General features: G+C 42.9%; 1 protein-coding gene across 2 annotated transcripts in view; it reads left to right on the top strand.

Annotated features, from left to right (window-relative positions):
- The window catches only part of LOC138249793 (retinal guanylyl cyclase 2-like), a 361,038-nt gene that overhangs the window by 92,696 nt on the left and 241,695 nt on the right, over window positions 1–26,647 (top strand). For both annotated transcript variants that reach the window (XM_069203899.1, XM_069203897.1), the window contains exon 3: window positions 10,207–10,508. In XM_069203899.1, the coding sequence (XP_069060000.1) occupies window positions 10,207–10,508 (302 nt within the window). The remainder of the gene's footprint in view (window positions 1–10,206; window positions 10,509–26,647) is intronic.

Here is a 26,647-nt window from a genome sequence, read left to right as displayed (position 1 = left end):
GATAACACCCATACGTAAACTGGTTTACCTTTGTCCACCTGCTGCCTCCTCCGTTTAGGCGGTGTGGCAGCTCATTCAAGTCTGTGTCCTCGCTCCACCATAACCTGTCGGCGAGTGCTGATGCTATAGAATGAAAGAACAAGACGGTTCCTTCCAAGCACTAACAGTTTGCTTTCACAGGCAGTGGCCTGACACTTTGCATAGGTGTGGAGTGGGTACGGATATAATGCAGATCTATTGATGTACCCTTGGCTGACTAAGCGTTACCATCTCATTCTTCTGCAACCAGAGATAAAGAGCTTGTTGTCAAGGTAGTTGGCATTGAATAAGCCTCTGCACATAAAACAGGCCATCTACATTCACCTCTTTCGTGAATACATCCAGTGCAGATATGTTACCACTTGGCACACACATATGTGTATGTTTGCTAGGTGGATAATATGTGTGCACTCAAATCTATGAGATTTAAACAGCACAATTTCTGACACAAACACAAAGAGAATTGACAATCAGAAATATACTGGACACCTGAGTTTTAATATGGTAGTAAAGATGACTTATAGGTCACAACTCTAAAAACTTGTTAATCTGTGCATAACATGACTTTTGTGATTTGCCGAGGGTTGTATGCATTCATTTTTAAAATTAGCTAAAAGTAAGATGGTAAGGAATGGTGTGCTATTAAGTGTATGTATGTGTGAATTTAGACTCCGGGGGTTTCAGTCGTCTCTTCTCGGTGAATCAGTTTAAGTAGGTAATTTACTGCACAGCACTTTAGATTACTCACTCACAAGTGCATCCATCGTAAGAAGCTGGAACATTTCCAAGCACTTAATCCTAATTTCACAATGACATTGAGGCCTGAAGTATAAGGATCCTAGGTTCTGCACACTTTAAAGAATTGGGCTATAAGAATACAACAGTGTGTTAGAAAGGAAAAAGATAAGCATGAATGACTTCCAGCATGGGTGGGGTACAAGTAGAAACTCATGCCCTATGATAGTCCAGTATTTTTTCACATTGTCTCAAAACATAATGCTTGTGGGACATAAAGTAAACTCCACTTATTGTAGCAATTCATTGAAAAACAGATACGTTTTATAGTCATTCATTGAGAATACAAACGGAGGAGCATGCAGAAATAATAATCTGTACTCTAGAGCTGCCCAAACAAGTATTGGTTTCAAACTGACAAAAGAGAATATTGAAAACCTTTGGCATATACTGTTCAAGATATTGCAGGTATTTAATAGGCCATGCTGTGGCCGCAGACACACAATAGGATACTCCTTTACAGATCGAATAGAAACAATATTTTAAGTCATTTAGTGTCAACCTCTGTATTTCTCAGAATGACAGGTAATACAAGGGTTAGATCTGCTCACTAAAGTCCATACGCAAGTCTATCCTAACAGATTCGCCTATCTAGAAAGACGATCAGAATAACACATTCACTTTTTAGCAACATGCTCATAATGTGTTGTGTCACACATGGGACCAGAGCCGGCTTTAGCGCTGGTGGCGCCCTGTGCAACAGTCTTTTTTGACACCCCCACCCCATGACTACCTCCGCGGATTCACTCATTACCATCGGCAAATGTGGCCCTCATCTCTCCATAGACCCCCTTTCACATACATTCATTTGGTTTAAAGCACTTGTAAAGGCTGGCTTTCCTAATCGACTCTGCTATCCACATAAAATATAGTTCTGTCTTTGCAGCAGGCATAGTAACCCTCTGTGCTACTTTATACAGAGTCAAAGGCTGGACAAAACTCCCATCTCTTTACCTAGCAGGAACATTAATCACAAGAGGTATCTTGACATTTTAATTGTTTTTAGAAAGCTGGATGCACGAGGAACTTTTCAGAAAGTGCTTTTTAATCGCAAGTTTAGTAAGTTATTGTTAAACATAACACCCCTCTCTGAGGTCAGCGCCCCCCAACACAGGTCACCACCCGGTGCAGCCGCACCGCTCACACCGTCCTAATGCCGGCCGTGCATGGTACCATACAACACTTACTTTCACATTCCCACCACACACATAACCTAAAAGCAAATTTGCATGGAGTAATAGCCGTCTGAAAGACACAATCCCCCCAACCTGTGCCCCCACCCTCTCCCGGGAGACATATGATAACCCACAGTGTAACGGACCAGGTGCAATGAAAAGGGCAAACAAGATCAGAGTGACCACACCACTACAGAGTGTAAGAAACTTTCTTGTAGAACCCATTTCGGTAGCACTAACTATATTTCATTCCTATTTTGTAAATACACGTCATTCGCTTGCTTCCAACAACCTGAACATGTCCTGTAACCTCAATGAATCTAAACAAAGCACTTCAACATCTGAAAGGTTGAAGTATCAGTTTAGCAGCCCAGATTTTCCAAACTTCAAACTAGTGAAGGCTTTGTTTCAAACTGTGTAGCTGAGCTGGAAACAGATAGGCATTTCATTTGAAACTGTGTTTCCAAATGTGAAAGTTTAGTTATTTTACTCAAAAAAACTCTATCCATAAAAATCTATATAGAAAAAAATAGCATGCCATTGTAGATCATTGAAATGCAAATGAAACTCAATTTCAAAATAAAAGTAAAACAAGAATTCCACGCGCACAACAATTCACCACCGTATTGCCAAGTCACAACACCAGATTACCCAGAGCTCTGCCACGTGAAATACATTAACAGTACTATAAATGCTACAGATCAACACGCAGCGCGTGCCTCCGCCATACAGAGTTTTCAAATCAATCATTTTATTGCAAATCTTGCAGTGATAATATGAATGATGCCATTGAAAGTGTCATCAATTATGTAATATAGCTGTGCAAGGCAGGGGGTGCGAGCTATAGTTACCTTAGGAGGCGAGTTACAGTAACTTGAGTTTCCAGGTAGCAGACTAAACAATGCGTGCTAAGCCACATGTACGTTTAGCCCTCAAGCGGAACAACGCTTGTCTTAACCACAACTGGCTGCATGTCTGCCTTAACCACGCATATGCCTAAACCACGCATATGCGTGGTTAAGGCAGAGAGCAGTCTAGTGGTGCGAATGGGGGAGTCAGGTTTTGGGGAGGGTGGTTTTTAGTGGTGGGGTAGTTTTAGGCCTCAGCGCAGGAGGGGGGTTGGGGTAGTTTATTTTGTTAAGAGGGGGGTTGTATAACACCACCACGCATGCTGTTACCACATATTCCTTTGCTAAGCATGCTTTTACATTGCACTTTGTTGTAAAGGAATGCATGGTAAAGACATGCACAGTAAAGACACTGTCGTGGTTCCGACCACATTGTTAGGCATGCGTGGTTCTAGCATGCGTGCTTGTGTCATATAACGGAGTTAACTATAACTGCTGAATTTCTGTGATTTTATGCAAGTAAATTCAGAACCTAACTATAACGTCCCTGTAACCTTTGCTTTATTAATTGAATTTCTGTGTTTTTTAAATTCTATTACCTAACTATAACATCCCTGTAATCTTTGTTTTTTTCAGTGAATTTCTGTTTTTTAATGTAAAGAAATTTTAATAACTTTACGTTAATCCAACCACAGCTGCACACAGCCTTTGGCTGTGTATAAGCGTTCGTTGGCCGCAGGCCTGGTCTGCAGCCGGGTCCTGCGGCCAACCCCCTATAACCACCCAACCCTGTGCCACGCATGCCTTTTGGCTGTGCATTGGGGGTTGGACACAGGGCCTAGGCTGCAGGGTCAGGCCCTGAGTCCTACCTCTTATACCCATTCAACCCCACGCCACTAATTAAGTGCTTCTTTGTTTGGTGGAGGTGTGATCATATTCCTATGCATCAACAGCGCATCTCCAAACTTGGCGGGAAACACGCTTGGGGGGTCCTTTTAGTAAGCTGTCCATCATCCTGGGAAAATGTCAGGAAGAAGTTGCATAACACTTATCTATATGGGGTGGGGCCAAAAGGGCAGGGCTTCCAGGCCATTTTCATACTTGTAGTTTTTAAAAGGGAGAACATGATCTCTGGTCTCAGCAGCAGATGACAACAAAGAACTCCGTCGACACAATCACTACATGACATATTGCGCTTCAAAAAAACAAGGATGCAAACACCCTCCACCAAGGTTTACAGATAACTTTTCAAGATGTAAATGCTAAAAAAACAAGCACTTGTTTTGCCTTGACCATGCACAAGAAATTAGGATGATTAGTAATTTATAGAAGTGGATCTTGGGCACCTGCTTTTTTTATATCTGTATGTGCTTCCTGTTGAGGTTTGATTTCTGTGAAATGAGCAACATTCCAGAATGAATCCTAGACTGCATATTTTTCAAAGAAGAGGCCACTGTTCTGTGCAGAATATTCACCCAATTGGAGTTCTGTCTACTGGTAATTAGCAAGTGCGATCTCATTGGGAAAATGTATGGTGCATCTCCTACACTACACTACAGCTGCTAAAGGACACTGAGGGAATTTCTCCAGTGACATTCTGTCTCTGTAATTTTGCAATTTGATTGTTTCTCCAGTGTTTTCACCAGATAACGTTTTGAAGTTTGTTAGAAATGGGGTCTTTGGTTGACAGTTAGGTTACCCCCTTTTCAAGCAAAGACCCTCACTCTAGTCAGCGTAAAAGAGAATCACCCTCAGCTAACCCCTGCTTACCCCCTTGGTAGCTTGGCAGAGCAGTAGGCTTAACTTCAGAGTGCTAGGTGTAAAGTATTTGTACCAACACACACAGTAACTGAATGAAAACACTAAACAATGACACAACACCAGTTTAGAACAATAGGAAATATTTATCTAAACAAAACAAAACCAAAACAACAAAAATCCGACATACACAAGTCAAGTTCTGAATTTTTGAAGATTAAACTCAAAAATAGCGCTTAGAAACACACAATGCTTCGATGAGGTGTTAACACGGAGTCGTGACAGAGTCGTTCCCATCAAGCCGACACCAGCGGCGCTGGACACGGAGTCGTGTAGACCCCCAAGTACAGTACCTTTGGTGAAGAGTGAAAACAAGTCCATGCGCGAAGTCAGGGATCGCGGTGTTTGTGCGAAACATTGAATCCGCGCACTTCGAGTGGTGTCGGTCATGACATGGTACGTGACTTCCACGGATTCGCGGACTTCAGTGGGGCTGCAGTGGCGTCGGGCCTGCAAAGGTCGTCGTGTTCCAGCGAAGATCACGGAGTCGGTTGCAGGCGGCGTCACCGGATTCAGCAGCGGCGCCGGTCCGAAGTCGTCCGAAGTCGATTTCCTTGGATTTCCACCAGCTTTCCTTTCAAGGGCCCAGGGACTGGATAGGGCACCACTTGTCAGATCAGGAGTCTCTCCAGGGACTCCAGGTGCTGGCAGAGAGAAGTCTTTGCTGTCCCTGAGACTTCAAACAACAGGAGGCAAGCTCTAAATCAAGCCCTTGGAGATTTCCTCACAAGATGGAAGGCACACAAAGTCCAGTCTTTGCCCTCTTACTCTGGTAGAAGCAGCAACTGCAGGATAGCTCCACAAAGCACAGTCATAGACAGGGCAGCACTTCTCCTCAGCTCTTCAGCTCTTCTCCAGGCAGAGGTTCCTCTTGATGTCCAGAAGTGATCTAAAGTCTGTGGTTTTGGGTGTCCTTCTCATACCCGATTTCTCCTTCGAAGAAGGCCTACTTCAAAGTAAAGTCTCTTTTGAATGTGAAATCCTGCCTAGCCCAGGCCACGCCCCAGACACTCACCAGGGGGTCGGAGACTGCATTGTGTGGGGACAGGCACAGCCCTTTCAGGTGTTAGTGACCACTCCTCTCCTCCCTCCTAGCACAGATGGCTCATCAGGAAATGCAGACTACACCCCAGCTCCCTTTGTGTCACTGTCTAGTGTGAGGTGCAACCAGCCCAACTGTCAAACTGACCCAGACAGGGAATCCACAAACAGGCAGAGTCACAGAAATGGTATAAGCAAGAAAAGGCTCACTTTCTAAAAGTGGCATTTTCAAACACACAATCTCAAAATCAACTTTACTAAAATGTATTTTTAAATTGTGAGCTCAGAGATCCCAAACTCCACATGTCCATCCGCTCCCAAAGGGAATCTACACTTTAATCAGATTTAAAGGTAGCCCCCATGTTAACCTATGAGAGGGACAGGCCTTGCAACAGTGAAAAACTAATTTAGCAATATTTCACTGTCAGGACATATAAAACACATTAATATATGTCCTACCGTAACCATACACTACACCCTGCCCTTGGGGCTACCTAGGGCCTTACCTTAGGGGTGCCTTACATGTAAGAAAAGGGAAGGTTTAGTCGAATTTACAGTTACAACTGCACACACAGACACTGGAGTGGCAGGTCTGAGACATGATCACAGAGCTACTTATGTGGGTGGCACAACCAGTGCTGCAGGCCCACTAGTAGCATTTGATTTACAGGCCCTGGCACCTCTAGTGGACTTTACTACGGACTTACTAGTAAATCAAATATGCCAATCATGGATAAACCAATTACATACAATTTACACAGAGAGCATATGCACTTTAGCACTGGTTAGCAGTGGTAAAGTGCTCAGAGTTCAAAAGCCAACAGCAACAGGTCAGAAAAAGTAGGAGGCAGGAGGCAAAAAGATTGGGGATGACCCTGCATAAGCAAAAAAGTCCAGCAAGGTGCAACTGCAGAGCAAACACCAAAGTGTGTTTTCTCTGCAGTTGCACCTCAAAAAAGTTATATTTGTATTCTTGTTGGGGAACACGAGGGGGGGTCCCCATGGTCCCAGCTGGCTCCCCGACTCCTGTGGGAGTTGGCATTGTTCCTGCACCCAGGGAGCTGCCGGAAATGCAGCCCCAGGCATGCAGGAGCAATATCTTCCTCTCTTTCCCTGCCTGCATGTCTGCGGGCAAGGAAATCAATGAAAACTCCGCTTCCAGCAAGTGGGAGCATTTTCACAGCTCCTGCTTGTTAGAAGTGGATTGTTTGCTTTTGCTTGTTGGGAGCTGTCACAGCTCCGGACAAGGAAAAGCAAACAGCTATCTCCCGAAGGTGGGCACCTTGGGAGCTAGCAGGAGACGGCCCTGGGGGTGGCTGTCCCGAGGGCTATATATGACTCCAGGAGGGAAGCCACATGGCCCCCCTCCTTTGTACTACATGGGCTGGCCCCAGAGAGGTGGTGGTTCTCAGGGTCATATACGGCCCCTCTTTTATGTTTAAAAAAATCTAATTGGCCCTGGCGAGGTGGTGGTCCCCGGGACTGGGGGGACCGCGTGGCCCACCTACCAATTTTTTATATGTAGCCCTGGGATATGCTGGTTCCCAGGCCCCAGGGGGGCCACGAGTCTCCCCCACGCATTTATTAAATGTAGCCCCTGGGATGTGGTGGTCCCTGGGGCTCAAGGGGTTCGTGTGCCCCCCTACCAATTTTGTATATGTAGCCCAGGGAGGTGGTGATCCCCAGGGCCTAGGAGGGGGGGCTTAGGAGGGGGGGTGCACACGACCCTCCAGTATATTTATTAAATATGGTAGGTCCTGGGGTTTTTAACACCCTCAGGAGGGGGGCCCATGCCCCCCCTTATTTATAAAAACAGATGCCCCCTGGACCTGGTCCACCAAGGGGCAAAAATAATAACAATACATTTTGGCCCTGGTGGGATCCCCAGAACCAAGGCTAAGGGGTAAAGGTATTTCTACCCTGATCCCCTTTCGTTTTTTTAGCATTTCTTTTTGGGATTCAGCTGAAGCCAAGTCCCAAAATGGTTGCCAACACTTCCTGGTTGAAGTGTTGGCAGCCAATCAGGTCTCAGCATGAGATCTCGGTGAGGCACTGCTCCAGATATCTATATTTTTACCCCTTAATATATAAAAAGATACTGAATGAATTTACACCAAATAATGAAAAGGGTGCTTTCAGAACCAAGAACTACCTTTCTGTCAATTTTAATGTAATTCTGTCTAGCGGTTCCAGTTGTGTCTGAAACCTCTATGGAAATTAACATGGGAAACACAGTTTTATTGATCCCCATTTTACTAGGCCTCCGCTTGATGGATCACCCCAAAACATTCCCTGCACAACAAGACCCATCTTGACAGTTTTTTTGGGAAAATTTCATAAAGATTTGCCAAACTGCGCCATATATATAACCAAGTCAAAAAACGCTTTTTGTATGGAAACTAGGTCTTAACTACAACTACCTAATGGCGACCACCAGTAGGTAATATATGTGAAGTGTGTATTTGAATCTATATGTCTTTTTAGATCTATATCTATCTAGGTCTATCTATATCTATACACATATATATGTCATAGATAGATAGAAGATGATAGATTTATATAAAAGGAGTTCCATGACCAGATTATACCTTTATAAGGTCGTGAAGGTTCATGGTATCTTGTAATATCCTTTTAAGCTACAGCAGAGGGTATTTCATTCCTAAAAATACCTGGGCACACCGTTGTCCATTCCATAGAACAAATCCTTGGTTTTGCTCTTGCATGTTCACTGCAGACATGAAGAATAAATTCTGGATCTGTACACGAAATTAGACGCATTAAAACAGCAGTTAGCAATTAAAAATATAAGAATCAGTTTAATGTATTCATTTTTAGGAAAATGCTGTAGATCATATTGTGTATAAACATGCAGGGATTCTATCTTTATATTAATGACCTATGACATGGCAACAAATAAACCTGTTGATCTAAATATCTCCTTTCTACTGATAACTTTTTCTTTTTAACTCAACATATTATAAGAAAGAAAAGCCACCACACATTTTCTTATTTGAACTGTAAATGTATTTATGGTCTGTGACCTTCAATTATCCTTGGCTGCTGGCTCTGCCAACAGGCATTGTGAGGTCAGAACGCAGCTGCGTCATTTCATTATAATAGGTGACTATAGATGTCACAAGTCACCTGTTATAAGGAAATGAGAGACAAGGTTTTACATAAGAAATTGCAGGGTTCAGTCCATTATATTTAGAATTATGGGTGGGCAATAGTAAATTATGGGGATGTTTTTACACCAAGGGATTCTGGGTGGCATCAAATGTACAACAAGGGCAGAACTTGAGTTATCTACAATGTCACTCAGAAACTAGATCCGTAATTCACATTTTACCCACCTATAATGGATGTGTGGCTCCCAAATCATCTGCCCATGCTATTAACTGCTGCACAAGGGCAGATGACTAATGAGGGAGCCATGCATAACATGACCTCTCATCCCTGTCCAAATTTAATAAATAGTACCTTGTCTCTTGTCATCCAACCCATACACTCTGTGTCTTCCCTTCTCTACCCTCTAGAAGAATGCTCTAAGCATAGCAAAGTAAATGTACTTCCTTATACAGTAGATTCCCAACCTCACATACAATAGTTCTCTTGAATGTGCTTATCGTAAAGGATTGCAAGACAGATCTTTGTCATTTTCCTGCAGTTTATCAAAGTTGATCAGCCTTTCTTCCTTGTCAGGTCAGCATTAATGGGTTTTGGAATTTCCCATCCAGCTGCTTTAAGGCTAAGTATTGTTTTACTGTGTAATTGACTGAAGGTGATATGCCTACATACCCTGAAGTAGATGAGTAAAATAATCTTGAAGTTGAAACATTGACAATGACTTGGGAAGGATGCTTTGTTTCTTGATTCTATCGATGAATGCAGATTGTTGCTTTTTTATCCAGTTCAGTAGTCTGTGCCAACTTTTTTCATTCTCTTTTAACTTTAATCTCTTAAATCTAATCTTGCTGATTGTATTGCTGGTACTGACTGACGCACATAAACCTGATAAGTAGTCATTGTGCATTACATGGCTACCAGTGGTTAACAGTGGAAATTATTGTGAATTATAGGACATAATTCTAGCACATACAAGGGATAATATAAACGTTAGATGTTGCATACTGCTTTTGCCACACAATCTGCCACCCCATAAGGTCAGTATGTATTCTAAAACACACAGCAATTCTCTGCTGAGCACATACATGATATACTAATGTGTCTATTAATGTGATTAATTGGAATTTGATATTTAGGCCAGTTTTAGGGTTTCAGTTTGTAAACTTCCTTTATCCAACTTAGAGAATAATAGAATTGCATAAATTGACAAAAATAAAAAACTTCGTTAATATTGGTAAGTACATAGATATGAAATAGTTGACTCATTTGTCTTTTAGGGTAGATTTTCCAATATATTTTGTATTTCTTTTTACTTTCTTGCAGAATGAAAATGTGTAACCTTACATATAATTTTTGTGTTTTAGTTATTATTATGTGCATGCATTCTGTACTCATTGGCGGGGAAGAACAGGCCACCCTTCTTACAAAAGCCCAAGAAATGGGACTCACAGATGGAAGATATGTCTTTGTGCCATACGACACTTTGCTTTACAGTCTTCCTTACAAAAACCATTCGTTCTACGTTCTTGATAACAACAGCAAACTACTGGAGGCATACGACGCCGTCCTGACAATCACAGTGGAATCAGAAGGGAACTCTTTCTATGATGAATTTGCTGAAGCTAAGGAGACAGGAGCAATAAAAACCCATTTGGAACCTTATCAAGTGAGTACCAGAATCTTTTCCTAAGTTTAAAAACATGATTCTTAAGAAAAGTGTATTTATATAGACAGCAGGGTATAAACAATGAAACTTAAACTTAGAGGCGCTGTCTTACAAATTGTATTTTAAAAATAACTACAGTGCCTCAAGTCTCATGGTCATTTGAAGGTCAAAGTTATGATTTCCTTGCTGAACTGAAATTCATTGACTAGGTAGGGACCAACGGCTGCAAAAGCCCCCCATCCTGTGTTCGTGACTGTAGAAATGCCTTTCCAGATGTACAAATCACATTTTGGGTGTCGGAAAGGGTTATCTGACTCCTAAAATTGAATTGTGAATGGACACCTATTCGGTCTCTGTTAGGGACATGTTGTCGGAATACCTTCTAAATATTGAATCAGTGTGCTACGTATACATGTTTTACGAGTGAAAACTAATGGCAAAACATTAAAAGGTTACATAAACTTCAAATACAATGGTATCTCAGTGGCAAACGGAATGGGGTCCCCTGGGGATGCCTTCTCCTTTGTGAAATAAAAAAAGCTTGATGGAGAATAAGCAGTGGTCCCAGGGACCACTGCCAACTGTCAAACAAAGAAAAAACATAAAATACACTTTTTCTTTTAAACACAGCCCCGTTTCCTTTAAGAAAATGGACTGTATTAAAAAAATATGTTTGGTTTATTTAAAGGCGAACACAGACTTGGTGGTCTGCTGATTCCAGCAGTCTAAACTCTCTGTTAAGGCCTCCAATAACAGAGAATTGCAATTTACAGCACGCCTCATTAATATTTATGAGGCAGGTCATATTGCGACCAGTATGATTTGGAATTGTATGAATTGCCATATTAGCACATAGGTCGGTAATGTGACCATTAATTTGAAATAAATTTTTCATGCATCTAGCGCATATAGCTCTATATGTTTTCATTTTCATAGCTATTATGTAGAGTAGCAAAATCATTTTGTGATCTTTGTAGTAATGTCATTCTTTACTCAGATTTGTTTTCACAAATTCTTGACATTATTTTACAAAAGTATGTTTTTCCTAAATTTAATCAACAGTGAGGTTGAAAACAGATTTCAGCAGATTCTTAAGAATTTTATAATTAAACATTTGTTACAAAAACTTTTTCTCACCAAATGGCAGACCTTTTTTTAAACCCATACTTTTTGATCACAAAAGAAATTCCATGGCTACAAGGCTGATTAAAAATCCTGTTTTACAATTGGTTGAGGAAAGGCCATTTTCAAGTCAAAGTAAATTCTCTAGAGAAGTGACTAACTAGCTGAGTACATGACTAACTAGCTGAGTACATTGTAGAGCTTAAAGTGCTCCAAGAGATCTCGTTGTCTTGAGATTAGGCATGTGCTACCTGTTTGTAAAAATATTGTTTCCTTCGTGCTTTGAAGGATTGTCAGTTCCTTCCAAGTTCCAAATAGGACCTTCTGTCTTATGCATAAAACTCTATTCTGATGAAAAATGTTCTCATTGTCCTATTTATTTACAATGCTCCTGGCTGAAAATGAATGGCCTGATACATTGCACTTAGAGGAAGAACAGAATGTGTAAAATCTGAGAAGCATCAAAGACCAGGATCTATCCACTCTAAGAGCAGCTTTGCTTACACCTTCAATTATTGCAATTTTAAGTTGCATGAACCTGAGCCAGCCGAATATTTTACATAGGAGTTTGTGTGTGTGTACAGGCATCATTTGAAGGTACATAACGGATAAACAGCAAACAGAAAAACATAATGGTATAATACAAGTATCTCATATCAGCATTTCCTACTAATTCACTATACTCTTTAGTACTGTGAGGATAGCTTAAGGGCAAGTCACAGCTGGAAGTAAGGGGTGAAGAGCAGGAAATTAAGCCATGCATCTACATGTGGAGAACTGTGCTCCATAAATAGTAAATAAATACAAATGCAAGAATTCAAAATAAAATGGGAAATGTCAGTATGACTGACATCATTACTGAAGTGCATGGTAATATAGACATGGGGCATTCTTTAATGTCAGTTAATGGGGTTGGGCAGTCCACTTGGCAGTTGAAGGCCATGCTGTTTTGAAATCGAATGTAACTTAGGTATTTGCCAGCAGCTTTACTGTGATTGCACTTTGGGGGCAAACTTTAAATATGATTTTACTTGCTTTACTGAACCTTGCTTGATCTATTTTTGGAGAATTAAGCATTAATGTACCCTTTGCTCTCCAGACCACAGGCAGTGTGGAGAGAGCTTTTGTTTTTTAGTAGCCATTTTCCCATTTGGATATTTTCAGCTGCACATACACAATCACTCTTCATCACAGACACCCTTGCACTTTGGTGCAAGGATGCCTGCGTTGGTGCTGGCAGCACTAGGGGAAACACAGGGGTGCACCGTATTTTTGCAAATACAGCGCATCCCTGCACTTCAGAACTGACGCAGTGTGGTGCTGCCAAGTTTGGCACAGCGCTGCGCTGTGCCAGTTCCTTGTACATCTAGCCCGTATATTGTATTTTAGAGTTTTGGCCCGCAAGTTCCTTATGCGTGCTAATTCAAAAAATTTGAGTTTGTTTGGTGTGCCCAACCTATGTATCACAGAAATGATACACTGAATAGGTGTCCCTTTCCTCACAAGAGATATTGCTGTAAAGCTGAAGAAGAAAATAGATATAGTACTGACAAAATGAAAAAAATGAAATTAAAAACAAGTTTCTTTTATATTACTTTAGCTATTACTTTTTGGCAGGAGATCCATTTTGCACATTGCTATCAAAATGGTAATTCATGTTTTAAATATTCATATTTCAATTTTAATGTTAGATTTTGAGTAGTAAACTTTCAAGATTGAATTTTAAGAGGTCTCTCAGGAAAAAATATAAAAAGAGCACAGCAGAAGATGTAATGGAAAAGAAGACTGTTTCTTAACAGAACAAGCAGATTCCAGTCTCCAGTCCATAGCTAATAACTGTTTTGCACTGTGCAGCAATGAAGCAACAGTGATTTATTTTGTTGCACATCTGAAAGTCGGAGTGAATCGTTAGTCACAATCTGTCTGCTTCATTTCAATGTAGTAAATGCGATTCTGAAAAGTCTTATTTTATATGACATAAAATACCTCATTAAAAGATACTCAAGCATCGCACATTTGCAGTTGCGAAATAGAGCATAGTGGCATTGCACCAATTTGAATATACATATAAAATATATTAGGCAAATAGGCAGAGGATTAGGCCTATATATTATGGTATTAAATGTAAACACTTATTTTTCTTTTCTGTAGCCCTTAGAATGTGTAAATTGGTCTACGTTATATGGAGCTGGAAATATTTATTCTTTTTTTGGGAACCGTTTTAAGTCAGGCTTGACAGTGCCATTTTCGGCAGGACGTTTTGGTACCAATTCTTTAAAATTTATATTCACTGGGTGTTAAAAATGGGGTTTCTAGTTGGCAGAGGTATGCACCCTGTCCAAGTAGGGACCACCACTCTAGTCAGGGTAAGTCCGATACACACCCTAAATGAAATGTGCTCACCCTCTGGTAGCTTGAAACAGAGCAGTCAGGCTTAGCTTAAAAGGCACAGTGTAAAGTATTTGTGGAACACTCAAAACAGTAAAACATTGAAAACACCACACAAAAATAATTCACACGAAGTTAGAAAAATACAATTGATCTTACATTATTGAACTAAACAAGACCACAATGACAAAAATCCAATAAATAGAAGTCAAGACATGAATTTTTAAAGAATATCTGCAATTGCAGTGCTTAGAAACTTACAGCACCAACAGTTGCTATCTGGTCATGCTAGGCTGGGGAAAATCCAAATGTTTAGGCCGACCACAATGGAGCGCAGGCAGGCTACAAGGACCGATCTCGTCTCATTGAAAGAGCACCTTGTGTAGAGGGTTGCTTCAATGTCGAAGATCCAAGGTGAGAGGCAGGAGGGCCAAAGCGAAAGCGATGCATGAGTTCTAATTAGAGCAGTCAGGGGGATGCGTCATCGTCAGCCACGCAATTGTTGATGCAAGGTCCTCAAGGTGTGGGGTAGAACCCTTTGCAATAAAAGTGGTTCAGCATCAAGCCACACAGCCAGCAATGCGAATGTGATGAGCCGGGGCTGATGGTGATGCATTGATCGTGAGCTGCGTAATCAGTGGGGTGAAGTCCTCATCCTCAGCAGTGATGCGTCAGCGTCACAGAGAGATGCAGCGGTTCCGATTACTGAAGTGATGGTAATGCATGGGTTTTTTCAGAACACAGCTGCAGAATCCACTTCCAAGGGCTGAGGACTGCATTGGCACCACTTGGCAGGGCAGGACTCACAGGTGGCCGAGTCCAGGTGCTGTAGGAGAGTTCCAGGCAGTCTCTGATATCACTTAAACTGCAGAAGAACAGGAAAGAAGACAGCAAGCCCTTGGAGTCACTTGGTTCTGGGGATGTAGAGATTCAGGTCCAGTCCCTCTCTCTTGTAGTCAAAGAGGCAGCAGAAAGCAAGGTTGGCACAGCAAAGCAGGAGTCCAGCAAAGTCCAGCAATCTTATAGCAGAATGACAGTCCCTTCAGCAGCACAGCAGTCCTTCTTTTTGGCAGAGTATCCTCAGGTCCAGAAGTGTACTGATTTGGTAGTTTCTTATACTCAGTGGTGCCTTTGAAGTGGGGGTGACTTTAAAGACGGGTTTTGGGGTGCACACAGGTTCTCCCATTCCTGCCATAGCTCCAGACACACTACATGAGGTTATGCAGTTCTTTGTGTGGGAACAGGCAAAGCCCTAGTCAAGTGCAAGTGTCATCTCCTCCCTCCCATCTAGCTCAGGAAGGCCCATCAGTCTGATGATGGGCCATCACGCTGTAAATGGAACACTTCAGCTTCCTTTGTGTGTGACTGTCGAAAGGGAATGCACAAAGCCCAGCAGCCACCCAACCCAGTCGTGCTTTGGAGGCAGGTTGCAGGCATACAGGGCTTAAGAGGAGAAAAATAACAATTTTCTAAAAGCAGCATTTTGAAATTTGTAATCATAAATCCCACTTTACCATTAAGGAGGATTTATTATTACAATCCATAGGTACCAAACATGACTGTCCTTTGCCTTCTCAATCAGGAATTACACTTGATAAATGTATTAAAGAATCACCAATGTTATCCTTTGAGAGGTGTATGCCTCACTGTAGTGAAAACCTACTTTTGGGGGTTTTTCAATACCAGGACATGTAAGACTAAAAAGTATATATCCTGACTTTTACTTACACCGCACCATGCCCTGTGGGCCCCCTTGTACCTACCTTAGGGGTGTCTTATGTGTAAAGCTTGGCAAGGGGTTTTAAATGCCAAGTTGACAGATCAGTGAAAATGCACATACAGGCTTTGCACGCCTGAGACATGTTTAAAGGGCTACTTCAGTGGGTGACACAATCAGTGCTGAAGGCTCAACATTAACATTTAATTTACAGGCCCTGGACACATATAGTGCACTTTACTAGGGACTTATAAGTAAATTATATATGGCAACTGTGGATACACCAATGTTACCATGTTTTAGGGGCAAGAGCATATGCACTTTAGCACTGGTTAGCAGTAGTAAAGTGCCCATGGTCCTACGGCAAACAAAAGCAGAACAGCAAAAGGGATGCAAGGTTGTCAAGTCTAACATTTGACTTTGGCTCCACCTGAGGATTATGACTCCTCACCACTTGCAGCTGTTTAGTGTATCCTGCAGCCTTCCAAGACGTCCTTCTGTTGCAATTCACACTCAGTCATCACTGTCGCAATCATTTCTTTATCTTCTGTGAGCATTCTACATAGAAAGCAAACCTTTTTCATTTCTTTTCGCCAGCTTTGCAAAGTCAGAATTTCTAACGTTATTGCATTACTGCATGAAACACACAAGCAGCAATTGTGAATGTCTGTGTTTACTTACGCTGGCACATACAATGCACACCTGATGGCTTTGCCAATGTTTGTCTTTCTGCAAATACCCATAATTTCGTAACCAAATAATCCCCAGCACGTCATTTGTTGTTTATTTAATACATTTGAATTGGAGAGTTTAAGTTTTTTCCTAAACGGAGCATTGTCTTACGGAGATGATATTAGCAGAAGGGTTGCTGGCAGATACACACTGCAAGATGAAGTGGACTGGCCATGCCGCTTTGTGCAATCTATAAAAACAACAAAACTGCAAACTGCACCACAACTTGAACTGAGCATTCGACCTCAATGGAATAAAAAGGTCGAGAGCCTTTTACAAGTAGTTGTCAGAAAGAAAACCAGAAGCTGGCCTAAAACTGTTCTGAACAAAAACAGCGCATCAATTCTTTACCTGCTGCATAAGCCGAGCGATCTCGAAAGACATTCATTATTTCATCACACTGTTGGTTTTCTGCCTTCCCAAGATACTGCTGCTATTGCATTTCACATCAACATGAGGTCGTTAACTAGGGCATGTTGTCCCCTCCCTGTGCCTGGATTGTTTCACTAATGTAGTTTGGAGAAAATAGGGTAAAATCATCTTCACCAATCTGTGACTCAAAACTGATTAGAGGAAGCTTTGTGCTTGTCTCCGCCACACTTGCTCTGCTTTTCCCTGTGCACCCACCTCATTGATACATCCAGCTACCACTGTTTCTCTTCCCTACACCTCTTCCTCACCATTTCCTAGTTTACTGTCTTTCTGTTCTCCCCTTTTTATCATTACCTTCTCTACCTCAGCAGTTCTTGCTTTCACTTCTTCCCACTCCAGCCATCTATTCTCTGCAGGTCTTACACTCCTTGTTGTCCCCAACTTAGTAGGACTTGCCCTTCCTCTTTAACTTTCTCATCTCTGCAGGTCTAAATCTCTCTCTTTTCTTTTATCTGTTCCTCACTTCAGGAGTTTGGGCTATTCCATCACCCTTCTTTACCTCTTATTTTCTGTGGCTCTTACTCCACCTTCATTCTTGTCTCTGAATGACTCTCAATCAATCAATCAATAGATTTGTAGAGCACTACTTGTCACCCATGAGGGTATCCTGGTGCTGGCAGGGTCCAGTTGATTAACCAAGTCTTCAGGGACTTTCAGAACTTTGGATGAAATTGGGAGGTCTGGAGATGAAAAGATAGCTTGGTCCACGTCTTTGCTGCTAGGTAGGAGAAAGAACGACCTCTGCATCTGCTACGTCGGATGCGGGTGGTGAGAGAGAAAGTTGTGCTGAGCTGAGGTGTCTGGTGGACTGATGGAAGTAGGCGGGTCCGCAGTTGTGTAGGGCCTTGTATGCTTGGGTCAGGACCTTGAACTGACATCTTTTCTGTACAGGGAGCCAGTGGAGTTCCTGGAGGTAGGGGGCAATGTGGATTGTCTAGGCAGATCCAGGAAGAGTCTGTCTGCATCATTCTGTATGGTCTGTAGTCATCGGGGGAGGTGAGCTGCAATCCCTTCATAGAGAGCGTTGCTATAGTCCAGTCATCTGGAGGTGAGGGCCCAGGAGATGGTGCATCTGGAGCTTAGGGGTAGCCATTTGAATATCTTACGAAGCATGCAGAGAAGACAGAAGCAGGAGGAGGAGACGGTGTGGACCTGAGTCATCATGGTTAGCTTGTTGCATAGGTTCCTAGCGTGGTCAATGGGGGTAGGAGTGGGTCAGAGTTATGATGGCCACCACAATGTGTCCCATGGGGAGCTTTTGTTTCTGAAAAGCAGTACTTCTGTCTTGTCTGTGTGGAGCTTCAACCAGTTAGCCTTCATCCAGTTGGTGACATCTATCATGCACCTGTGGAAGTTGGTCTTGGCATTGGTTGTTTTCAGAGAAAGAGAGGATGAGTTGTCTATCATCAGCATATGATATTATTTTTAGTCCGTGGGCTTTGGTGATGCTGGCCCAAGGTGTCATATAAGTGTTGAAGAGGATGGGGCTGAGCGAGGATCCATGGGTTACTCCACAGATGATTTTCTTGGGTTCAGAGGTGAAGGGGGAAAGGCAGACATTGTGTATTCTTCCAGTGAACAAAGAGGCAGTCCATGTAAGGACAGCTCCTAGGGTGCCTATGTTGAGCAGCCTTGTGATGAGTGTGTGGTGGGAGACTGTATCAAAGGCTGTTGAAAGGGCTAGGAGGATCAGAGCCCTCAAGCAGGGCATTGATGTTGTCAGTAGCTGCGATGAGGGCTGTCTCTGTGCTGTGGTTGCTGTGGAATCCGTATTGGAAGGAGTCGAGTAGGAGGTTCTTGTCTAGAGCTGAGGAGAGTTGTTGGTTGATGGCATTTTGTAATACTTTTGGCTGGGAAGGGGAGCAGGGAGCTTGGTTAATAGTTGTTGAGTTTGCTGGGGTCTGCCAATGGTTTCTTTAGTAGGGTGTTGACTTCTGCGTGTTTCCAGTCCTCGGGGAAGGTGGTCATGGCAATTAAGATGCTGAACAAGGTGGTCAGTAAGTGGCTAATTCTGGCATCTCCTAGGTTTAAGATGTGGTGAGGCCATGGGCTGGCTCAATTCAGTTAGTCGGATGTCTGTGGTGGTAGCAGGGTTGTTGTGTTGCTTGCAAAAGTTGGTGGCCTTGGGCTGGGGTTTGAAGTTTCTGTAGATACCAACAATTTTTTTGTGGAAGAAGATGCAAGGTTGTCATAAAGTTCCTTTAAGGGGGTAATGTTCATTGTTGCAGCTGAGGGGTTGGAGATGTTGAAGTATTATTCTTTGCTGTTATTGGAGCTTGATTCAATGAGTGAGGCAAAGTGGTAGAGATTGAGGGTTTTATTAAAGGTGGCCTTGTTGGTTGTGCTCTCGCTGGTGTACCTTCTCCTTTCCAGTTGTTTACAACGTTGTGTAGCAGTTCTGAAGTCTTCAGTGTACCAGCTAACCTGCTTAGTGGACCTTCTGTGGGTGTTGTTGCCATTAGAAGCAACACTGTCAGCAAAGTTGTTGACCTAATTGTCGAAGTTTCTGAGATTCTGGTATCGGTTGTTGGAGGAGATGGGGTGGGTGGTGTTGAGGGCGTTGATCCATGTTTCCTTTGAGATTTTGCTCCAGCTGTTGTAGGGGCATTGGGTACACTGGGGCAGAGGTCCATGAGCTGGTTATGTTGAAGTGGATGACGGAGTGGTCAGTCCAGGTGAGTTCCATGGTGTGGCTGTACACGATGGGGTTGCTGGAGATGTAGATGGGGACTAGGGAGTGGCCTGCGGTGTGGGTGGGATCGTGGATGAATTGGACGAGTCCAATGTTGTTCATGCTGTCAAGGAGATTGGTAGTGTTGATGCCATTGTGGTCGTCGAGATGGAAGTTGAGATTGCTGAGGAAAACGTAGTTGTTGGAGTCTATGGAGAGGCGGTGATGAAGTTGTCAATGAAGTTGCAAAAAGCTGGACATGGTCCTGGAGGATGGTAGGTGAGGATGTCCCTGCTGGTGGTTTTGCTGTCTGTTTACAGTCAGAAATTGAGATGTCTCATGGCTGGGGTCGTGTTGTCATTTGTGGTGGTGCATTCAATGGATTCCTTGTAAATCATGGTGATCCCTCCACCAGGCTTATTGATGCGGTTGCTGTGAGTGAGCTTGTATCCTTCGGGTACTGCAGTAGCGATTTTGGGCGAGGAAGTGGGATTGAGCCAGGTCTCAGTGAGAAAGAGGACGTTGGGTGTGATGGTGGAGATGAGGTCCCAAATCTCTGTGGTGTGTTTGTATAGTGAGTGTGTGTTGAGAAGGCTCCATGAGAGCTGGTGTTTTTGTTCAGGTGGTGTCTGTGGTGTGTTTGGGGTGGGGCTGGTCATTGGGCTGATGTCTGTGCTGTGGCAGGTGAAGTGGGAGTGGGTGCAGTTGAAAGGTCCTACTGTGGAGCATGGGTCAGCACGGTGGCAGTGTTTGTTCCAACAACCTGGTCAAGGGTGTAGAGCTCGGTGATGGTGTATCTTTGGGCGGGAGGGCCAGGGATCATGGTGCTGTGTGTGGTATAAGTGCTGACAGGTACAGATGGGGTTGCCTTTGGTGCGTGGTGGCTCACCTGCAGCGCCCCCACTGCACACATCCACTGTACAATCATGCTGTGGCCTGCATTAAGTAGTTCCTGGTGTAGTTTGGGGTTCCTGTTGGCGGGTAGACAGTGAGAGGGAAAACCTGGGTGGGAGAACCCAAGCAGTGGAGGTGTCAATGGATTAGGCCAGAACAAGCAGGAATTGGGGGTCACAGGCAAGTAGCAGGCTTGGTGTCCAGGTGCCTCCTCTCGTCACAGCACTTCCAAATGTCTATGATTTTTCCATCACTTGCCACTTATGACTGCCTGTCTTTAGTCCATGCCTGATCTATTTGCCTTTTTCCACCCATCTTTTACAGAGCTTCCAAAATCACTTGTTTTTGATATTTATCTAATCTGTTCTTTCATTTCGGGATGTACCTTGTCTGTAGCACTCATTTCTACATATACTGGGTTCCAAATAGCTCTCAATAATTCCTGCTGAACATTACTTTCTTCCTCCCAGTCTTTCTTTCTCTTTTCCCTCTTATCTTTCTCTCTCTCCCTTTCTTGCTTTTTTTCTCACTTCCTGTTCTCTCTCTGCATTCCTGTACCTGAAGTTCCTGTTCTTCATTTGTCTCCTTTTTCTCTGAAGTTCTTGCTCTCCATCTTCTCTCCTTTTCTCAGCTATTTCTACGTGCTTTGTTCTTGGTAGTTGTATCAAGATTGTGTTCTCAACCATTCCTGCCTTTCTGTATTCTTAGGTCCATTTGAAGATTTAGCTGAAATGTAGAAGTAGCACATTTACAAGAACCTTAGAAGGTCGCAGCTGTTTAGTGAAGCATATTAGTCTTTTTATCATACATGTCAACACTCCCTTTTTGGTGGGAGGCGTCTGATTTGTTAGCCAAAAGTGGCGATACTTTAGTTTTTGCCAATTAAAACTGCATCTGCTGCAATGCAAGTTAATAGGCAAATAACATTCATACAAATTATTTCTCTACGTCTGTTCCCAAATATTAGCATATGTTGTTTTATTGGCCCATTGCACTATGGCTTACTGATTGCATACCTTCAAACTCTCCAGATTTAAAAGGGAGATTCTTCATTTGCAGTGGCGGCTGGTAATTTTAAGAGGGAGGAGGGCTGGGCACAGGGTTCGTTACACACGTACACATACACCTCACTCACACCCATTCATTCACACATGCATTCACACACCCATTCACAGCAGTCACTAACAAATATACATACATTCACACATGCACGAAACATTGAAAAAAAAACTTACCTCAGCAGCTCTGACAGTGAACCCTCGGAGGTCCCAGTGTTGTGTAGCCATTTTAGTTATAGCTCCATGCACGTTAGTTTAACACACTAGGCTGCTGTGCACTTTGTCCGAGATATATTTTATTCAGCTTCACATTGTTATTTTTACAATAACCAGTTTTACGGTCTTGTTTTATTTTCATCTATCTAACTGTTTTGCTTAGCCCAGCATTCTTGATCACTTTGTGCTTCAGTCAAGGCTACAGTTTGGTACATTGCCGGTGAACGTGGTAGAAGTTTAGTCTCCAACATTCGTAGAAAATATACATCCTTACGTAGGGACATTTTCTTAGAACATCAGCTGTTATTATAAAAACACGTCCTAGTCCCATTGCACGTTAAGAGGGAGATTCAAGCCATGGAACCACGACTGTATGCTGATTGCTGAATGCTTCGCTGCAGATGCTAATGCAGACTACAGGCCTTTGCTCAGGTATGAGGGTCGATGTCCTCCCAGGGGAACCTGAAAGGCAGAATTAGAGCTTAACATGCTGTGCTCAGATTATGACTCAGATAGGAAATAGTCCATCGATTCTAGTGGCAATATGATAGCGTTATTCTTATGCTTCACTCTCATCGTCACCATTTTAATATTGTCATGTTGTGTCATCCTGATTATTGCAGCTCACGCTTTGCTATCTAAAATGCAGGTGTTTTATTAAACCAGTCTTTAAAACTCATACTGCATTTAGTGTCATTTATATATGAGACTGAATTGTGAATGAGAGAACCGGATGCGACCTGAGTGACCATGACTTCCCTGAGAAGTATGATATGTCATGCGCTCGGCTGCCCAATCATCTCTACCTTTTGGGAGAGATGAGGCACTGCTAGTTAGCCGTAGCAAAACCCGGATTTGGAGTGACAGGTGTCAACCACAGTGGGTCAGACTCAGTCTCCCACACCATGGATGATCTTGCTGCTCAAAATCCAGTAGTCTCATTAGAATAATGAGAGCCTACACGACACCAGGAGGGTTAGGACTGATGCCTTCCCTCATTGGCTGGCCTAAGGTCAGCCAGTGAGGGAAGACAGCAGTCCCAACTCATCACAGAGTGGGATTGGGTCAGTGAGACTGCTGACCCCACCCCACTCTGTGACGAGGTGTCACTGATTGACACTCAGCCCTGGCTGCTTCAGGGCTTGAAACTGAAGCCCTTCGGTCTGAAGCAATCAGTGACGTTCGCCCTCGTCATGAGGGGAAGGGCCTCGAGGCACCTTTGCTAGGCTGAAGAGGTCAAGCCCACAGGGCTGTGACTTCTTCAGCCCAGGAAAGTTCAACTCAGGCAGCCAGGAGTCTGCGTATTGAGCCCATGTCCAACTCTTGGCTGCCTGACCTGAACCAGAAGAGTATCTGTCAGGCTGACTTTTGTTAAGCCTGACAGATACACTTCATATCAGTAAAAAGGTAGAGGGGCGTGTTCACTGGGTCCATACGGACGGGCTGCTTCTGTCCATTTGTCAGCCCCCAATTCAGTCACAGTTTGAGCTTTTGTCCAATTAGAAAATCATCCACTTCAAAGCAAGTCAGTGGGAAAAGGTATTTCTTCAAACGTTCGTAACTACATTTCAGCGAAAGCCAATAACTGAGATCGATAGAATGCATGCTAACACTACGACCAAATAATTCTAAATAATTAAAGGACTCACAAAAAATCTTGCAGCATATCTGCACAACACCTACGGAACACTCACATGAAAACAAGAAAGGCATCTTGAGTGGTGAAAGATTGAGTTCGTGTGGCAATGCTAACTGGCTGGTGGGGCTACATCAACTTACCAACCAGTTAGTAACACTATACTGCAGGGGTTATATCTCATTCCCTTATTGGTCAATATGCAACCTTAACATGAACTTTGAAGGATTTGGTAATATCGCTCCCTAATTATGTAAAAAAATACTCAGATTATTTTTAAATTAACATCAATGAATTGCAACTGAGTTTAAATACCGAAAGTAACAGGTTTTATTTGACAGGTTCTGACTTTACACTGAGGAAGATCACTCAATTACATTTAGTCATGCATCCCCAAAGAAGACAAGCTTTGGTGGAGCCTCTCAATAGCATATCAGGCTTTTCCTCGAGGAACCTAAGAGGGCAGTGGTGGCATGAATTATAGTAGGTACAAAGATGGATTATTACAATGTGCTTATGACTCATGCAACTAAAAGAACATTGCGAATCTCCACTTGGTTTAGAATATGGTGGAGTGGGTTGCAAATTGTCGTGCTCCAGGAGACCATGTCTTGGCTGCTAGACAGTCTGTACTCCTGCTGCCTGTCAACAAAAGTGTGGAAATATTTTTTTGTTTTTTTTCATGTTCATAATCACGTGGACAGCGTGGCAACATATACTTTTTCACGTAAATCCAGTTATTAACATGCTGTTTGGAGTCAGGCAGCAGGACAAGGACATCTTGGTTGCACTTCATTCATGACTACATCATTGCATTATTTATGTTGCGGGACTATCACTTTTGTGAGGCAAGGTACACGAAATACACCAATGCACACTTCCAGTCTGAAATGGGGACATCGGAGCACTTAGCAATGACACACATCTATAAGTCAGAGTCATCACCTTCCCCATTTAATCACTCCCTTCAAACCGATCCGCTCTCTCTTAGTCTAATAATACCCACTTGGCTAGCCCCTCCGGGGTTCATTTTCACTTTTGCCTCATCCCCATGAACCCATTAACTGCCAGGCATCCCTATCAGGGGAACATGCTGTTAATCTGCTACCTTTACATGCTTGCATGAGATGAACCTCGTCCCATTGATTCACCTCTTATTTTGTCCATCTAAGTCTAGGCTTCTTAGCTACTGCCACGTCTTCCACATCTGCTCAATAGATTAACTAATCTCTCCATGTCAATGTCTGTGGCACATGATTAGATTTCCCCGGTACCGCTTTTTGCCTTTAGTCAACATCTGAGCAAGATCTACAAGTCTGCAGGTCAGATTAGTCTTACTCGTCCTTTTCACCAATCTGAGGATATCGGTTTTGGGTTTAATATCAAGTCTATTTCCCCTCAGTCGATCTACATAGCTAAGTACCTCATCCGAGTAGTGTATGATAACGGTGCAGGGCCAAACAGTGTCTGCCTCTACCATGTGGCCCTGAGGACACACATCCAGTACCATCTGAAACATTTTATACAAGCAGATGGAAATGAGGTATGTAGGGGGTACTACATAATATTTGATTAGATGGCATCTAGAATTTCCAGAGACCAGAGGAGGGTAGATGACCATGTGAAACAACTCACTGGCAATCAGATCTCCACCCATGTCAGTGCCCATGGTTAATAAGGGGCTATACAATTGTGCCACTTCTCATGTACTATTTGATATTGTCAATAATGTAGTCTCCAATGCTTTTAAATACACCAAATACCAGAAACTGTCCAGCTGGTATGCTCTTTTTCAGCAGCAGGGTTTGATATGTGTGGATATGGTCATTTACCAGATCTCCTAGCATGAGGACCTCTATTCCACACATAGAGGCTTTTCTACCCACTCCCCCAGGTTGGCAACACTGGGTAACAGCAACATCAGCTTTTCAGTCACATACGTAGTTCTGGTTTTTGAAGGACACCCTACTCTTTCAATATCAGTTTCCACAAGGGCAGAGCAGCCCTATGCCTATTATGTTAGGACAGTAATTGCTCCATTACCAATGTTTATACAGGAGCATGTAGTTCAGGATTTTGACTTGATGCATTTGGCAACCTATGGCAATTCCCCAGAGTGTATAAAAACAATATTACATTGCACTATTCCCCATAGTCAGCTAGGCTAGGGATAGTTAATAGGATTTTCCATGGCAAGCCAGTGGAAAGTAGAACAAACTTCCTAAATATCTGTAGGAAACAGCAAATTTCAGAAACAGATTGAAAACTAGCTTATTTCTGTAACTTTGCTTTCCAGCTACAACAAGCATTCAGTTACCCAGGAGTTACCTTGCTATATAAGTAATAGATAATGATTGGAAAGAAGGTTTCAGTTGGTCTAATAAGACCAGTTGGTCAAACAGAAAGGTCCTTATAATAAGATAGAAACTATAACAGTAATCAAGTCCGGAGCCCAGCAGGCCAGAGATTGCTATCATTCTGCCCTTAGTAGGAGTAGGGAAAAGATGAGCACATCTGGTGAAGATGGAAATTGCAAGATGAAGTAACTGAAGCTACTTGGGCATCCAATTGCAGGGTAGTGTCTATTTTTACCATAAGATTTTTGACAGCGTTATAAACAGGAGGGCAGGTGCTACAGGTAGATGCCCATAACATCTGCAGAAGTGATACAGACGCAGGGTGCACTATAAGAATCTCAGTTTTGCCCATATTGATCTTGGGTCATTTTTGGCTCATCCAACAGCAAACTGCTGGTGGCAAGTTCTGCAGGGATAAGAAGATCACATGTAGCTGTTGGAGCATGATGTAATGATAAACAATTCCTGCATCGCTCCAGGAATTCAGGAAAGGCCTAAAGATACGGCTGATCAAATGAACAGAGTGACACAAAGCAGCTAGAAACTCCAGCGCCTTGAGACCTTCACGGGCGATTTGCTGCACTTTATACATCCTGATTGACTGTTTGATTGACAGAGTCAAAAGCTGTGGAGCGGTCCAATTAAATCAGGACCAAAGTTGATTTTTCATTCCAAGCCAGCCAAAGATTATCAACAGCAGCCACCAAGCCTAATTCAATGCTTCTATTAGGTTGGAATTTTATCCGAGAGTCATCTAAAATAGTTTTGAATGTTAGGAAGGAGATTAGTTGTTTGGCAAACCAGGGGTTCCATTATTTTGGTAACAGCTGGAAGCAACACTATGGGAGGATAGTTGAAAGGAAGTGCTGGATTTAGATTGGGGTTCTGAAACCAAGGCACCACAAGACCTTTCTGA

The sequence above is a fragment of the Pleurodeles waltl genome, chromosome 8 (assembly GCF_031143425.1).
Source record: "Pleurodeles waltl isolate 20211129_DDA chromosome 8, aPleWal1.hap1.20221129, whole genome shotgun sequence".
Classification (NCBI taxonomy): Eukaryota; Metazoa; Chordata; class Amphibia; order Caudata; family Salamandridae; genus Pleurodeles; species Pleurodeles waltl.
The sequence above is the reverse complement of the archived record's forward strand: the minus strand, read 5'-3'. Positions and strand labels throughout refer to the sequence as shown.